At 43.6% G+C, this 16587-nt stretch overlaps 3 protein-coding genes and 1 pseudogene across 6 annotated transcripts; 3 read left to right on the top strand and 1 right to left on the bottom strand.

Annotated features, from left to right (window-relative positions):
* The first annotated feature begins 276 nt into the window (after window positions 1–276).
* On the top strand, window positions 277–1987 carry LOC110528979 (olfactory receptor class A-like protein 4). The gene is made up of 4 exons (XM_021611141.2): window positions 277–552; window positions 915–1178; window positions 1346–1600; window positions 1743–1987. Exons 1-4 carry the CDS (start codon window positions 277–279, stop codon window positions 1953–1955), a joined length of 1008 nt encoding a protein of 335 aa, XP_021466816.2. The 3' UTR covers window positions 1956–1987.
* A 240-nt stretch (window positions 1988–2227) lies between these two features.
* Window positions 2228–3848, bottom strand: LOC110527127 (annotated as a pseudogene).
* Window positions 3849–6893: 3045 nt separating this feature from the next.
* On the top strand, window positions 6894–9529 carry LOC110528066 (fibronectin type III domain-containing protein 10-like). 3 transcript variants are annotated; one of them, XM_021609858.2, is made up of 3 exons: window positions 6894–7173; window positions 7422–8276; window positions 8412–9529. In XM_021609858.2, the coding sequence occupies exons 2-3, from the start codon at window positions 7600–7602 to the stop codon at window positions 8713–8715; spliced, it is 981 nt and encodes a 326-aa protein (XP_021465533.1). In that variant the 5' UTR covers window positions 6894–7173; window positions 7422–7599; the 3' UTR covers window positions 8716–9529. The 3 variants fall into 3 exon arrangements, with proteins under 3 accessions (XP_021465533.1, XP_021465534.1, XP_021465532.1); XM_021609859.2 differs by lacking the exon at window positions 7422–8276; XM_021609857.2 differs by having other exon boundaries at window positions 7422–9529.
* Window positions 9530–10659: 1130 nt separating this feature from the next.
* On the top strand, window positions 10660–15421 carry LOC110528064 (RNA polymerase II subunit A C-terminal domain phosphatase SSU72). Of its 2 annotated transcripts, none has more exons than XM_021609855.2 (5): window positions 10660–10952; window positions 12025–12168; window positions 13764–13903; window positions 14072–14190; window positions 14534–15421. In XM_021609855.2, the coding sequence occupies exons 1-5, from the start codon at window positions 10873–10875 to the stop codon at window positions 14633–14635; spliced, it is 585 nt and encodes a 194-aa protein (XP_021465530.1). In that variant the 5' UTR covers window positions 10660–10872; the 3' UTR covers window positions 14636–15421. The 2 variants fall into 2 exon arrangements, with proteins under 2 accessions (XP_021465530.1, XP_021465531.1); XM_021609856.2 differs by lacking the exon at window positions 10660–10952 and adding an exon at window positions 10974–11454.
* The last annotated feature ends 1166 nt before the right edge of the window (window positions 15422–16587 follow it).

Here is a 16587-nt window from a genome sequence, read left to right as displayed (position 1 = left end):
TGCTACAGAAATAGGGAGTGTCTATACAGGTGTAGCTATAATAGATGGGAAGCAATCAATATATGAGTTTTGCACATTTGTATTTATGATCTATGACCAACAGGGTGTTGATATTTGGAATAAAAAATCTAGCAGTGGATTAGAGGCTGCAGACAGTTACTGGAATATAACTACTCTTAGAAGAAACTTTTGATAACAAACTGGGTAAACAGATTAAGATGCAGAGAGACTGAAGAGTATTCTACCCAGAACTCTAACTCCAATTCAGTAGCCGAGATGGAGAGCCCAATGCCAGAGTTGAGAGAGTTGGAGCCTGTGGGTGTGGGGCTCCGTGTCACTACGTCTCCCACCCAGACCGCATTCTACATAATCTTGGTCCTACTGGGCATTGTGGGTAACACCACGGTGATTGGCGTGATCTTGGACAGCGTGTTCAAAGACCCCAGTGGAGTACGTAACTCAGATATCATCCTGATGAACATGGTCTTGTCCAACCTGCTGGTGTCTGTTCTGAGGAACGTCCTGCTGGTCATCTCTGACCTGGGGCTGGAGGTAAGGAGCTGGATGGGAATGTGGCAGGGGTCGGGCACTCTGGTAGGGCATGCCATGAAGAATGAGGGCTGTATGTGGGTGCTTGAAACAAGGGGGAAGGAGGTATGCTGATTATGTGTGGTTTGGGCTCTAAGTAAAATGGTTGTGATACTTGAGATATAGGAAAGATTTGGGCTAGTCTTTGAGTAATTGTAGTTTAAAATGTAAGAGTTATGGAGGGTGGTGTGGCTGTAACTAGAGATATGCCATGTGAAAATAAAGCAATCTGTCAATATACCATGCCATACTTACTGATAAGAGCATTGTTCAGGTAGGCACTATAGTGTACACACATAAAACCTCACACCCAGCTCTCTCTCTAGCTGAACTCTTCCAAAGACGGGTGTCACGTCCTGATGGGGGTGTGGGTGTGGCTTCGCTCAGTCAACGTGTGGTCAACACTCTTCCTCAGTGCTTTCCACTTCCAGACACTGAGACGCGTGGCCCCTCCCCCTGGGACTGTTCACGGACCCCGCAGGCCCCCCAAGACCCTCCTGATTAGCCTGGGCCTCATCTGGTTCCTCAACCTGATCTATGCTATACCTGCACACATCTACTCTACCAAGGGGAACAAGAACAGCACAGAGGTAGGACCCTGATTCAATACAAGCGGAGAGATAGACAATTGTGATGTGTATTCCTCTTTGAATTGTGGGAAAATGTCTTATATCCCTTCTCTACCTTCTCTTCCCTCCCCATCCCATCTCGTCTCCTCTTCCCTCCACGCTCCCTCTCTACTCCCCCTCCCCTCCAGACCCTGATGTTGGTCAGCAGCACCACGCGCCCCCTGCTGGGCTGTGTGTGGAACTTCCCCTCCAGCTACAACGGCCTGGCATATGCCACCACCTCCATGGTGATCCACGAGATCCTGCCTATCATCCTGATGGCCATCACCAACCTGGGCTCCCTCTACACACTTTACACCCACGGCAGGACCCACAACCCAGCACACATGACCCAGGACGTGCCCGTCATCAAGAGGATACCGGCTGAGAGACGGGCTGCCAAGGTGAGAGAGACTGGAATGATTCAGAATGATGTCTTGTTGTGTGTGGCCTGCCGCCTGGTTATTGTGGATGGAAAGATGGACAACATGTGATTTGGACCTGTAACATTGTTATTGTTGTTAAAATTAGGAATTTTCTCTCCAGGTGATTCTAGCCCTCATCATGCTCTTCATTGGGTCTTGGGGAACCAGCATCATTTCTATAAACTACTTCAACTACAACCGAGGTTTGTCAGCCGGGTTCCTTCTGGTTATAGCTCGCTTTGCCAACACTATCTTCATCGCCATTTCACCCATTGTGCTGGCAGTGGGTCACCGGCGGCTGCGTGCTGTCGTTAAGTCTTTTCTTACTCACTGACAGGTCCCACACCCTGACACACACTGCAACTGACATTATGGGGAAGTCAGTGGAATAATAATAGTACACTTGCCTTAACATAGCCTAACAATACATTAGAATGACATGGTTGTTGGCATTCCTCTCTATACGTTGGCAACCATTTGATTCTCTTCCAGAGGCAGACTGATTTAACATGGCACCTATGAGAGAATTCATTTATTTTTTATCACAATTTCTATTGATTTATCAGTACTGAGGAATAGCACTGTCAGTTGTTTGGAGGAGTTTAATAGAAAAGGTTGTAGAGTTCATCATTGCAATGAAATGTGTTCATCTGTACATGTCAGTGAGATTACGTTAACACATTTTATTTCTGTAAACCTGCTCTTTTGTGAGCGACAGAATGTTTTTGATGTATAGACTGTACGTGAAAGGGCACTCCTATCTATAGATAGTTGTTGTTACATGTTCTGTCTTGTTTGCTCTTTAAAAAACAGTCAAAATAAAGGCCTTTATTTGTACCATCTCTCAATCTCTGAGCCTCTATGCCAGAGGCTCCTCTACATGAAGCTCATTGAGAGGGAGTGAACAGTCCAACAGGATCTGTCTTTGCAGAATGTGAGAACTTATCACAATATTTCAACACTCCAGATCTTAAACATTCCATGACTTTAAATGTTCTAAGGTATTTATTGGATGGGTTACTACTTATAACAGGGTTTGTATATATATATGTGGACATTTAAAAGCAGAATGAGGGGGAGGCAAGCACTGGTTATTTAATTATTCCATACAAAGTCATACTCATTTATTCAGTCACATATTTGTTTTAATAATTGGATATTTGCTTCAACTCTCTCCTGTACTTTGATTACCTCTCTCTTACTGAATAGTGAAAACAGTTTATTTTACCTTCTTTCCCATTGTGTCTGGAGCTCTGCATTCCTCCACTATTTCCTCCTGTTGACATTTGACCCTCCTCAACTTGTCATTTCCCAGAGCCACCACCATAGGGCTGAAGCCCACAAACAGAGAAGTAGAGAAGTGGGACACAGTCAGCAGCCCCTCTGCATGGTTCCCCCCGTTATGGTTCTAGTACGTCACCATCGCAACCACAAACAGCGTCATCATGATCACATGATTACCCTTGCGTTCACTGACCACATGACTGCCCAGCTCTCCCTGCATTCCTCCCCCTGCCTTGCCCGTCGTGCTTGGCCAGTGTAGCCAGGTTGGTGCCCAATCAGCACCAGTGGAGCCACCTTGTTGAGGGCCAGGAAGGAGGAGGCGAAGGCTGAGCCATGCTCCTCAGAGGGGAAATCCCACACACAGCCCAGCAGGGGCCTGGTGGTGTAGCTAATGACCATCAGCTCCACCATGGTGTTGCCGTGGACCTGAGTGGTGTTGACCAGCACCAGCAGGGAGAAGGCCAGGTTGACCCCGTAGACCAGCTCCGGGCCCACCCACACCCTCTTTCTTTCACGTTGCTGTGCTAGGGACCCCACAGCTCCTGGCTCTGCAGCCCACGGCCCGCCACCACACCCACAGCAGCAAGAAGAGGTGGCATCAGTCCAGGGCCAGGGACACGTCCAGACACAAAGACGGGCACCGTGAGGAACAGAGACATCAGCAGGTTAGCAAGCGACAGGTTCACCAGGATTTTGTCAGAAGGAGGGAGCCGACAAGAGACTTTTAATGGCCGACGAACACCTGAGAGAGAGGGAGAGAGAAAGAGTATAATGAACTGCTATACTAATTATGTGATGTTATCTCAGGCGGAGATATTTCATGACTATTGACAGTTAGGGTTCCATTTCTCCTCACCTCATGGATGATCAGTATGTTTCACAGGATGCCAGAAAAGACCAGCAACCCAAAAAGAATAGCATCTACAGTGAGGACCTTTGACATCGTATCCTCAGCATGGCGCCACAATTTCTTTGTTGTTCATTGCCTACATGTATTATTGCTATTCTAGGGTCTCAATTCTACCTCTGCCTCTATCCTGTTAAGTGTGAACTATTTATATAGACACCTACACGCCCTCATACACAAACAAAGCCATCCCAGAAAAAAACTCAGCATCTTCAGTGTTGCTGACCTGGCTCAGGGTGAATTTACTCTAATCATTTGTCGCCTAGGTAGGCCTTCCATGCCCTTGCCTGCTGCTTAGGTATGCAGATTTGTCACTGCATTGGCCAGCAGCGAACACACACCACTTACACACCACTGGCTCCCCTTTTGCTGGTATAACAGCCTCCACTCTTCTGGGAAGGCTTTCCACTAGATGTTGGAACATTGATGTGCGGACTTGCTTCCATTCAGCCACAAGAGCATTAGGGCGGTTGAGAACTGATGTTGGGCGATTAGACCTGGCCCGCAGTCGGCGTTCCAATTCATCCCAAAGGTGTTCGATGGGGTTGAGGTCAGGGCTCTGTGCAGGCCAGTCAAGTTTTTCCACACCGATCTCGACGAATAATTTCTGTATGGACCTCGCATTGTGCACGGGGGCATTGTCATGCTGAAACAGAAAAGGGCCTTCCCTAAACTGCTGCCACAAAGTTGGAAGTACAGAATCATCTATAACGTTATTGATTAAGATTTCCCTTCACTGGAACTAAGAGGCCTAGCCCAAACCCTGAAAAACAGCCCCAGACCATTATTCCTCCTCCACAAAACGTTATAGTTGGCAATATGCATTGGGGCAGGTAGCGTTCTCCTGGCATCTACCAAACCTAAATTCCGGAGTCCAATGGTGGCGAGCTTTACACCACTCCAACCGACGTTTGGCATTGCGCATGGTGATCTTAGGCTTGTACTGTATGTGGCTGCTTGGCCATAGAAACCCATTTCATGAAGCTTCCTACGACTAGTTATTGTGCTGAAGTTGCTTCCAGAGGCAGTCTGAAACTCGGTAGTGAGTGTTGGACCCGAGTACAGCTATACAGCTAATAGCTAAATCCACTCATTTGCAGGGGTGTCCATGTACTTTTGTATATATAGTGTATCAACTCATATCACACAGACAGGTCACGTCAACAAGACATGTGAGGCTGACTAAGACTAACACCTGAGACCATCTATACTATAAAGATATACAAATGGTTTCATGCCAATCTTAGCTCATTTGAGAGAGCGTTCAGGCATGTATTTCTTTGTTGCCCTTTAACAAACCTGGCTGTAAATTGTCAATTCAAACAAATAAAATATGGCTAAATCGACCTATTTTAAAAGGGGTATGTGACTGTGGCAGATATCTGTTGGCCCATACGTGTATGTTTAGATGTTTGTGTGTTATGTCATCATCCCGCACATTGTTATCTCCCATTGCGCAGAGGGGAGGATCGTAGAGAGTCATCATTAGACTCATTTACCCAGCATCCCCCGGGGGCTTCCCAGCGGTCTTATTAAAATCATCTCTTCCACTGATGCTGCACACTGTTCCTGTCCTCTCCCTTGGCACTACTACCTTGCTGGCTTGCCAATGTTTTCCTTTTAGGAATGGACATATAATCATTACCTCCAATAACCTCCACATAGAACTGCTGAGTCAAAACTGATCAAAGACTAAATGTTCTCAAATTAAAGATCTTCAGAGAAAGATATGAAGCTTTTTGTGACCATTATAACTGCCAGTAGGTGTTGTTAAACTGTGAGTTTTATTACCCATATGATGATTAGCAATGAATGAGTATTTAGATTGATATAATCCAGCTCTGATTATCCTTGTTATAATTCTCCATAATTATTTCAAAGATTAAATACTATTTTAAAGAAGTTATAAGGAGGTTGTTTATCTAACCAGACATGAATGTTTCAGCAAAAACCTCAGAAGTGTTTGAATGTGTACAAAAGAAACACAGGCTTGTTGTAGAATGTTGTAGACCGACTATCAATTATTACCACTTGAGGTCACTGTACACTCTAAAAAGAAAAGGTTCCTGGAGTATCCTTTAGGGGTTCTTCAATTTGAAACTGTGGGGGAACCCCTATAAATTCTTCAAATAACTTATTTTAATGGATCCTCGAGGAACCCTTTGAAGAACCTTTTGGAGTTAATTTAATTAATTTTAATTTAATTTAACTCCCCTACTATTATTATTGTTATTAATAATAATAATAATAATATGCATAACAACAAGAACAATAACACAATATTTGAGTTGTCCGTGTTTATTATGATTTTAGTGGCAATTCATAATAAAAATATCTAAATATGAGGTAATAGGTGATCAGTTCAGTCATCTGCACCCAATACAGCTAGCCTTCAACATATTCTTATAGCCTAAATATTCGTAACTCTTTGTTGATTGATACCCATTGAATTGTGTCCATTTTCTGTTTTAGAAAGATTTGCCCAAATATGAAAAGATAGAGAGTATCATTGTAAAACAATATGAATATAGATCATACAAGGGACAACCCTTGCACCTGCTGTCCTTTCAAATTCAAATCGAAGTTGGGCAGTTAGGTTCCTGCAAGAACCCCCACCAACTAAGGAGGTTCCTTGATTCATTTTCAGTGCCAAGAGCCCTGAGGGTCTTCGAATAACTTTGAGGATCTTAGAAGAACCCTTGTTGAATCCCTGATTATTAGAGTCTAGGTTTGGAAATCGCATCACATCAAAACAAACCATAGTCCTAGATTTCAGGTTTACATTATAGCCCACTATTGACAATATCCAGATGTTCGTTAGTATTGGTAACATCTGCCTATATCATGACGAATGTGTTATAAACTGTTATCAGAGTTTATTTTCCTACAATTTTGAATAAGTATGAATATATCATGCTTAGGCTATTACAAGACAATTACGCCTGATAATAAGAAACTATTTTTTTTGCACAAAACAATCTCATTATATTGCATTTCCAATAATCTGCCTGATTTGATAGTATGGACAAAAGACTACACACAGCAGCATTGAAGACTACAGCCTGGCACCCAATGTGGGAGTAAGGAGTGGGAGTTAACTGGAGGACGGTCGGTTGGGTGGAAGGATGGAAAGGCACAAAAAAACAGAAAGGATGGCAGGGAAATTAAGATTGGAGTAGGGACTTGAAATTATGACTCATGTAATTGGCTGCTGATGACTACGCTACAAACATTCTGACAGACACAAAAACACACACTCTTCCTCACAACAATCATCACAGACAGCCAGACAGGACAAGACTGAGACAAATGTACCTGAAAAGATCATTGCCGCCGTCTTCGTTCTCGAAAACCTAGAAATGTAAGTTCTCTCTCAATAGCCAAATTGCATCTTACATTTATTGCCGTTTACATTAACCATTCTAATAAGCTGTGTGACCTATTTATTGGTCTGTTGAGTTGCGTGCGTAACCAACATGTGGTGTATGGCTTAAAACAAAGCATTCGTAAGTGATAGCAGTCTGGCTCATTCTCTAAAAGTGTGGTCTGTATCAATCAGCCATCTATTATTCTATGGTATATCATTTTTATTGTCCGATTTTATCGCAGATTGTTCTCGTGCTGGCCATCGGGGGAATACAGCGCTTTGATGGTGGTGTAGGACTGTGTAATGGAAGCAACCTGCCCCCATAACTCTCTCGCCTCGGATCTCCGCCGACAGTAACGGAGCTGTCCACTATGCATTTGCACTAAATACAGTGAAAGTAAACTGGTAAGAAGAGAAGAAATGAGAAGAAAATCGCTGGTTGCCTTCTCGGCAGTACTGTTCTGTCTGTGCCGCGCGACAATCGTCTCCAACCGGACGAGCGGCGGCCGCGACGCGCAAACTTCATCCACATCATCAGACAAGGGAAGCGAGAAGGACGTGGCTGTCTCCCCAATCTCTGGCCAACAGCATATCTACAATGTTGATTATTTCAGTAAGAATGAAACAATGGGCTCACCAAGGCGGCAGGGGGACTTCAGCCATAGGAATGGCACTTCCTCCATCAAAACCAGCAGAGGCAATACAGGCACCACTATGATATTTGGCAGGCCAGACCATGTTCAAGGTGGAACAGGGTGGGCCATGGATGGAGGAGTGGCACCAATATGTGCCTACCGGGTGATGGAGGAGGGAATCGGGGGGCGGCTGTGTTTTCGACACACACTGCTGGGGTTCAGGTGTCATCGTGGAGACTGCCGGACTGTTCCATCAGCAGGAGGGTCCCTGGTGGCCAACATTTTGACCAACGGCAGCGTGCTACTACAGTGGACATATGAAGATCTGAGGGGAGAGGCTCAAAGGACAAATAAAGGAAACACAGCTGGACATGACCTAGATAAACAAGAGACAGAGACTAGAGGAACAAGTGTAGAGGGACAGAAAGGGGCCCCTGGGACAGGGCTTGGGGAAGAGAGCAGGTTTGTAACTGCCCCACCAAAGAGGGTATTCGGTGGACGACGTGTCAGAAGGGGTGGGTTTGGGCTAAGCTGCTGGTGGAACGGGAGCTACACCCAGTTTGAGTGCGCTAACACCCATCTTGGCTCTGGTTGCAGGGACTTCTTGCTGACTGAGCTGCATGAGAACGTCCCTTACCGCATCTGCCTGCATCAGCTTGCCTCCACCCTGACCCCACAGCTCCACTCAGAAGGAGCAGGCCAGAGGGAGAACCTGTGGGACTGTGTGGAGTTCACTGTCTCACCCTTGGGCATGCAGGACATTGTGATTGCCATGACAACGGTGGGAGGAGCCATCTGTGTGATGCTGGTCATCATCTGCCTGCTGGTGGCGTACATCACTGAGAACATCATGAGCCCCATGACACAGCACTCACACTCCACATACAACTCTTACCACTAATGTCACTCACACAAACACGCACGCATGTGTGTGCACACACACGTAACCTTATTCAGCAATATCGCAGTCATTTATTTTATTCTCACATCTAAATCAATACACTAAAAACCCATTTATGTAACATACTGTGGTTGAACACCCACACACACATAATACAAATCTCACTCGGATTCAGGGCATTGCACCTTACACACTAGTAGATCTGTAAGCTTGTGGAAGAATGATGAACTAAGCCTCACAACAGACCACCACACTTTCAAATACTATGAAATACTGTTCAAATGATAGGGCTCAGAGAATTCCGTTTGTGTGAGCATTAATTTGTGTGTTTATTTTTCTCTTGTGTATTTATCTCATTAGCCTTTATGCTAGTAATCAAAGTGCTCTGTATTAGAGATAGTAAGCTGCTAGTCAGTAGGCCTACCTAAGAGTGAAACATGGTCTATAGTTGAGCAATATTATGAACCAGTATTTAGAACGATTCCTCTTTTTTGGGGTCCAGTTATATATTTGCAGTAATTACATATGTTCAGTGGTAAGTAATAAGTTCAAGCACATTAGGTAATTGAATTAATGATTTCTTACTTTTCACCTCAGAGAGGGTTAATTTAATTAATGTCAACAATGCACCCTCAGGCACCCAAGAATGATTCCTATTTGCCTTACCTTCTCCTGGATGTAGAGATCTATGTATACTGAACATCCCTGTTAGTGAGCATTTCTCCTCTGCCAAAATAATCCATCATACTGACAGGTGAGGCATATCAAGAAGCTGATTAAACATCATGATCATTACACTGGTCACACAACAAAATGCCACATGTCTCAAGTTTTGAAGGAGCATGCAATTTACATGCTGACTGCAGAAATGTCCACCAGAGCTGTTGCCAGAGAATTGAATGTTAATTTCTCTACCATAAGCCAACTCCAACATTGTTTTAGAGAATTTGGCAGAACATCCAACCGGCCTCAAAACCACAGACCACGTGTAACCACACCAGCCCGGGACCTCCTCATCCAACTTCTTCACCTGTGGGATCGTCTGAGACCAGCCACCCGGACAGCTGATGAAACTGAGGAGTATTTCTGTCTGTAATAAAAAAAAACTTGTTAGGAAAAACCCATTCTGATTGGCTGGGCCTGGCTCCCCAGTGGGTGGGCCTATGCCCTTCCATGTCCACCCATGGCTGTGCCCCTGCCCAGTCATGTGAAATGCATAGATTAGGGACTAATTAATTTATTTCAATTTACTGATTTCCTTATATGAAATGTAACTCAGTAAAATCTTCGAAATTGTTGCATGTTGTGTTTATATTTTTGTTGTAGACCTTCAACAGGCTGGTCTGCTCTGCAGTCTGCCAAATATACTGTGCCCAACCTCTAGTTTAGGAGGCCCTGTGGAATCAATAAAACACTGCGAGCATATGATTTTTGTATGTGTAAATGGGTACAGAAAATTATTATTATTTGTGTCTATCCGTCTATCTATCCATCCATCCATTGTAAAAAATAAAATATAGATGGCTATGCCTAAGCTTTTTGTACAATTAATGTAGGATACATGTAGCACAGTGGGGGCTCCCAAGTGGCGCAGTGACCTAAGGCACTGCATCTCAGTGCTAGAGGCATCACTACAGACACCCTGGTTTGAATCCAGGCTGTATCACAACCAGCCATGATTGGGAGTTCATTAGTGCAGTGCACAATTGGCCCTGTGTCATCTGGGTTTGGCTGGTGTAATTGTAAATAAGAATTTGTTCTTTAACTGACTTGCCTAGTTAAATAAAGATTAAATTAAATCAAAAGTGGCCGTCTTTTCCAGCATCATCAGGGCTTGGGAACACTTGAGAAGTTTGTTTGGATGACGTCATGCATGCACAGGAGGAAAAAAATCGATTTGGTATGAAGCCCTGCCCCCTATGACATCAACTGTAAAACCTTGGTTAAAAGTCCCCGCCGCCATTTTAACAGGCTCACAGAAAGAAGATTGTAACATCGCCTTGAAACGTTTACACCCCGTTGTATTTGCTTAGTTAGCTAGATCGAAGGCCTTCCCAGCAGTCTTTTTGTAATAGTTACATTTCTACCACATTTTAACTAGTTGTGTGCTGTACTTAACATTCGATTGCTAGTTATTTCAGAAAAATAGCATTCGCAATGCCGAGCCACCCGCTGCGCGTGGCGGTTGTGTGCTCGAGCAACCAGAACCGCAGCATGGAAGCGCACAACATCCTCAGGTAACATTACTGGAAGAAAACTAAACAACAACGACGACATGCCAAGAAGCAAGGACCTTTGATTTTCATCGGCCTGGGTCTTTTACCTGGCTGAGAGCTCACCCTCCTCGACACAACAATGGGCTTACTACGCAGACCGCAGCCTGTTTCCTGCAAACGACGCATTTTATTACAATACACAATGGCTAACTTCCATATTTACACGACAGAGACGTATACTTATTTATTTTCGTATCAAGCTCAACTAGTTCCCAGTGGCACACATGGAGATAAAGCTAATTTATTTTTCTTCGCCGGTGTTACGAATACCGGAAGTAGGGCATTTTTTGTTCAGTGCAGTGGCCATCCGCATAGCCTCCGTCAGTCACTAGCTGGAGGTAGCTAGATCAAACTCTGACTAGAACTAGGCAACCAACCAGTGAACTACCTGAAATTGTAAAAAGATGGTGAAATATAAAAAAATAGGGAGACCTGCCATGCATCACCTACAACGTACTTTCAGGTTCGGGATTATTCCATGAAAGCGTCATAAAGTAGTTGTCACTCAACAGCCTCTACATTCAAAATTTAGAAACTTTTTAGGCAGGGTAAAGGTCAAATCAAACGCAGCCTCTACACTCAAAATGTATAACTTTTTTTAGGTAGGGTAAAGGTCAAATCAAACACGATCGAGCGTTGCTTTGCCTCCACGCGAGAGAAATATACTTGATTTCTAATTTGTAGCGCATGAAGCTTTTGATGGCGTTGTCGTTCGCGACCAGTCTTCTCGAGTCTACGCAAAGCAATGCTTGTTCACGTTTGATTTGTTTGGCCTTAACACTAAACAAATGTATCTTAGACTAATTTGTAATTTTACTGAGTAAATAAAACTTGGAAAATCTCCATGCGTGGAGAGAGGTAAGGAGAGCCTGCCTATTGGGGAATGACGCCTGTGATATGGCTCTTGAGATGAGATTACTTTATTGATGGTGACTGATCCACAAATTTCCCCTTCTGTGGTCTATGCTTTTTGTCTTGCATGTGCTGGTCTGTAAGTAACCGTTTCCCCCCATCATTCTCTTTGTTTATACAGCAAGCGAGGCTTTGAAGTTCGCTCTTTTGGGACAGGGTCCCATGTGAAGCTACCTGGTCCTGCACCGGACAAGCCCAATGTGTACGACTTCAAAACCACTTATGAACAGATGTACAACGACCTGGTCCGCAAGGACAAGGAGCTGTATCCCCTGCACTCTTGCATTCACACACAGACACAACATAAACACAGCCCTACCTCTTCATGTTTCTTTTCTGCAGTGAGTTATTATCTTTATCTTCACAGAAAAATATACAGAATTAGAAGTATTAAATTGTTAAGGGTGATTGAACAGGGAAGTATTTCATAGTGTTTATTGTTGGGAGATTTTGTAGGTAAGGGTGTCCTTCACTAACCTGATCTCAGATCTGTTTGTGCTCTTGCGAACACCATTGCTGCCCCTGTTAATCCAAACATTGGCATGACAGAATGACAAGAAGCTGGCATGATAGCACATAGACTGCCACTCAGGCTAGTCAATTACATCTATTTTTGAGATTTCTCACATGCTGTCACAATGCTTTTTTAACAATGGTGGTGCGCTTGGAATATTTTGCCTTCAGCAGGTTTCAACATGTAAACAAGTAGCCATTTACCCTCTATAACCAGGTAGGTTGATTCGGGGCCAAGAAACCAATACTTCTAGGGAACATATCCCAGTCTTTCCATATCAGGACCTGGATGTAGACTTTAAACAAAAGAGAAGGGCTGGTTTGTATAACTATATGTATTTGACCCAACTAGTTGTCAGTGTAGTTTTTTTTATCCTACATATTGTTTAGCCAAGGGCACTACTTTTGAATGTGAACATTCTTTCCTTCTGTGCTGTGTCAGTATATGCTTTCACATGTAAAGAATTGTAGCCCCTCCCCCCACTACAGGGCTCTCAACCATATGCTCTTCAGAAAATAAATTGGCCATTGGAGCCAACTTCTTTGAATAGGCATACATTCATACGGCCACTCTGGAACCCACATGGACCAACCGTAAATGGACTCCTACTCCCTTCACACCTAAGATCTGAGAAAATTAGATATGTTTAAGCACTTAAGGTGAAAAGGTGGAGTGATTGCCATATTGTAGATGCCTATTAAATCCTCTCAGATCTACTGAAGTACATGGTGGGGTAGCAGCTAGCGATCCATTTGGGATTCAGCGTATTTAAAACATTTCAGTGTTGGAAGACCTGCTCAGTAGTGCTTTGGGGTGGGTATGGTTAAAGAGGTATGTTTAAATGTACAAAACTTTATTTTTGTGCAAGGAGATATCTGCATGCTCGTAAAAAGAAGGGCTATATATTAATTGTTAGTGGGAACACCATAGCACCCCTTTCACTGGCCAAGTCCCTATTTGGGAGTATACAAGAGTGGGACCTTATCCTTACAATGCAGGCGAGGATTGGAGATAATTTCTGTAATATTTTCTTGACTATTCATCTCGGTTTTTGCTCTAAAAAATAGCAATTTTTTTGTTGTTTAAATTGAGTAGATAGGGTAGGTGACTTCCTAAAATATTGCACTGGTAGTTCAAGTTATTTGAGGCCAGTTACAATAAGTGTTATTAGTTACATTTATTAGAAGCTTCCAAAGATCAAATACATTTTGAGTGAGTTTTGGCCTCTAGGGGGCATTGTGTCTTGAGTATTCACAGTGACTGACTGACACCTTAAGTTTCATATGTTTGAGCTATTGTGTGTTGGTCTTTCGTCTTGCTGTGTTCCTTGACCCTGAGCACCTCAGATACACACAGAATGGAATCCTGCACATGCTGGACCGCAACAAGCGGATCAAGTCCCGACCGGAACGCTTCCAGAGCTGTAAGGACCAGTTTGACCTGGTCATCACCTGTGAAGAGAGGGTCTACGACCAAGTGCTAGAGGGTGAGAAGGGACCTGGGACAGAAGGGGGGGTTGGGGGCTTCTCATGTCAAGTTGTGAAATATCAATTAGGAATAGTGAATACGCTTAAAATAAAGTTAGTCTCGGGCTAGGTCACTCTGGATTCATGTTGATCAACGATCACTATTCTCCCCAATTTCTCCCACTCAGACCTGAGCTCTCGGGAGCAGGAGACTTTCACGCCGGTTCACGTCATCAACGTGGACATCCAGGACAACCACGAGGAGGCCACACTGGGGGCTTTCCTCATCTGTGAGCTGTGTCAGTGTGTGAGTGTCTCTGCCTGCCTGGCCACCAGCAACCATTATCACAGGATTACACTGTTACATTGTCATAGCATGGATATCAGAGATATATGGTAGTATGGCTACATAGTGTCACGTTGTTGCTACAGTGGGATATGTGTTTCTGCAAGATACATGGTGTGTCTGACCATAATGATTTGGAACGTAGGTGTGCAAACTATATTGGCGATAAATACATGCTTAAATGTTGTATGAGTAAGTGGTATGTCACTGTAATTCTATTACACTGAGCCCTAAAGTGTATGGATGTCTTGCCTTGACCCCTGTAGCAGGTGTTGTATGTCTGATCGTCCCTTCCCTCTCTCAGATCCAGCACACGGATGATATGGAAAACGAAATGGACGAGCTGCTGCAGGAGTTTGAGGACAAGAGCAACAGGCCTTTCCTCCACACTGTCTGCTTCTACTGATGCCCATGCTACCAAATCTGCAATATCATACGCCCCTGACCAAACATGCACGTTTATACACAAACTCATGCATACTTCCATATACACTTACTGATTACCTTTCACACACACACCCTCTGCTGTTGGTCAGGGCTGAGGGGACAGGGATGAATGCGCTCAAGTAGGCAGGCTCATCCCTCCTGCTCTGCCTTTCCTCCTCAGGGCCAAGGTGGGCCCAAGGTCCTCCCCCATCCTACAGTGAAACACGCCTTCCCACAAAGAGAAATGCCCCTTTTGTCAAACACGTCCTCCTCTACCTCTAAAGGAGGATGTTTTTCTAAGTCTTGCACAGGGATGCTGATTGCTGCGCAACAATGAATTTAATTCATTTTTAAGAATGATAAATATATATTGTTTTTATGAAGTATGATTTGTCACATTTACTCTTGATGGTGGAGAGTAGTATTGTTGCCACGGATGGGATAGAGTTGAGACTGGTTAGGCATGAATGTGTGTGTGTGTGTGTATACCAGTAGTTAATTAGGAATTCATCAAAATAGGGGGATAATGAACCAAATAGAGACCACGAGGTTCTCTTTTGCCCTCGTTTCCATTATGTTTTGATTCATGTTTAAAAACTCAGATCTGCTACCTTTTCAGGGTGTAATATTTTTTTTCTTTTGAAAACTGAAAAGAATGAAAATATTGTAATTATTTGCAAGCTGAGAGTTCAGTCCAGAGTGCCTGAATATTTCTGTATGTACATATGAATCCATTAAATGAATAAACATCTCTAGAAAAACTTGATGAATTGACTTATTTTTAGTGCATTGCACAGATCCTGGATACACCACTCTGCATGCAGATGGAAGATTTTAATTAACAAATGTACCTTGTAAAGGTTCTATAGCCCAATGACTGCATTCATAAAGATGGCAAAAAATGTCCTCTTCCATCTGCTGATGCTCATGTCCATGGCAACATGGTACTGTATATACCATTTCAAATATGTGTTTTATCCCAGGACTTTTTATGCAGTTACCCATGGCATTAACAGCATGCCCAATAAAAATTGTTCAGTCCTAAGCTTACTCCAATTTCACTGACTAATGATGAGCAATACAGTTGTTATATTCGGTGCACAGAAACAATTGAATGGCAGGAACACAGTAGCCTGGCCCACCTTGAGTTGCACATGGACTATAATGTCAGAGAATATTATTTGACTGATGCAGCAGTTTGTTCATACTGGGAGAGAAGAGGAAAGGATGGGAGGGCTGCAAGGTCACTTATTTATGGGTAATGCAAAAAGAAAATCACCGGAGACAGAACTAGGGTTGAAGTGACATTCCCATATCCTAACCTCCCCCTGTCATCTCTAGTGACACAAATGGATAAATTACCTTGTCCTTACCTCACAATAGGCCTATAAGACCAGGGTGGTTTGGTTTGTCATGGCAATATAATAAGGCAAAAGCTGATTCTGTGACATTTTAGATTTCAGGTGACTGGTGTAGGCCTATGCTCGTCATGGTGCTGTTCATTGTGCTATATCGTTAGCTGGCACGCTTCGCGGCGCTGTCCATGGTGCTGAATTGTTTATGTGTACGACCTTATAAGGAGACACTGGTTCCATGCAGGTTAGAGAGTCAGGACAACATTAAGAAAAAGCCTTTCAATATGTGACACTCTATTATTAACCATGGCCGGCACAGGGCTGGCATTCCCGGGGCCCCAATCCACTCAGGCCCAATTCATCTTCTTCTTGTTTGCTTTTCCCTGATAGACGTCGACAATAAAGTGAATGTGTTGTCACAAACGAAGCCCAGCCCAACAGAATGGTGTAGAATACATATTTAAACTGCTGATTGTCAGAGAGAGAGAGTATGCATAACAGTTATGTTAATTCGTTGTTAATTTCTGTTGAAGCATGCTATTATAAACTAAACCCTTGACATATGAATAGGCGGACC

Source organism: Oncorhynchus mykiss, chromosome 7 (assembly GCF_013265735.2).
Source record: "Oncorhynchus mykiss isolate Arlee chromosome 7, USDA_OmykA_1.1, whole genome shotgun sequence".
NCBI classification, from domain to species: domain Eukaryota; kingdom Metazoa; phylum Chordata; class Actinopteri; order Salmoniformes; family Salmonidae; genus Oncorhynchus; species Oncorhynchus mykiss.
The sequence above is the reverse complement of the archived record's forward strand: the minus strand, read 5'-3'. Positions and strand labels throughout refer to the sequence as shown.

Excerpts from the sequence above, each read along its gene's own strand:
- LOC110528979 (XM_021611141.2), top strand. The coding sequence starts at position 277 with ATGGAGAGCCCAATGCCAGAGTTGAGAGAGTTGGAGCCTGTGGGTGTG. Across the intron at positions 553-914 it reads TCTCTGACCTGGGGCTGGAG|CTGAACTCTTCCAAAGACGG; the intron begins GTAAGGAGCTGG and ends CTCTCTCTCTAG. Across the intron at positions 1,601-1,742 it reads CTGAGAGACGGGCTGCCAAG|GTGATTCTAGCCCTCATCAT; the intron begins GTGAGAGAGACT and ends TTTTCTCTCCAG.
- LOC110528066 (XM_021609857.2), top strand. The coding sequence starts at position 7,600 with ATGAGAAGAAAATCGCTGGTTGCCTTCTCGGCAGTACTGTTCTGTCTG.
- LOC110528064 (XM_021609855.2), top strand. The coding sequence starts at position 10,873 with ATGCCGAGCCACCCGCTGCGCGTGGCGGTTGTGTGCTCGAGCAACCAG. Across the intron at positions 13,904-14,071 it reads CTACGACCAAGTGCTAGAGG|ACCTGAGCTCTCGGGAGCAG; the intron begins GTGAGAAGGGAC and ends TCTCCCACTCAG. Across the intron at positions 14,191-14,533 it reads TCTGTGAGCTGTGTCAGTGT|ATCCAGCACACGGATGATAT; the intron begins GTGAGTGTCTCT and ends TCCCTCTCTCAG.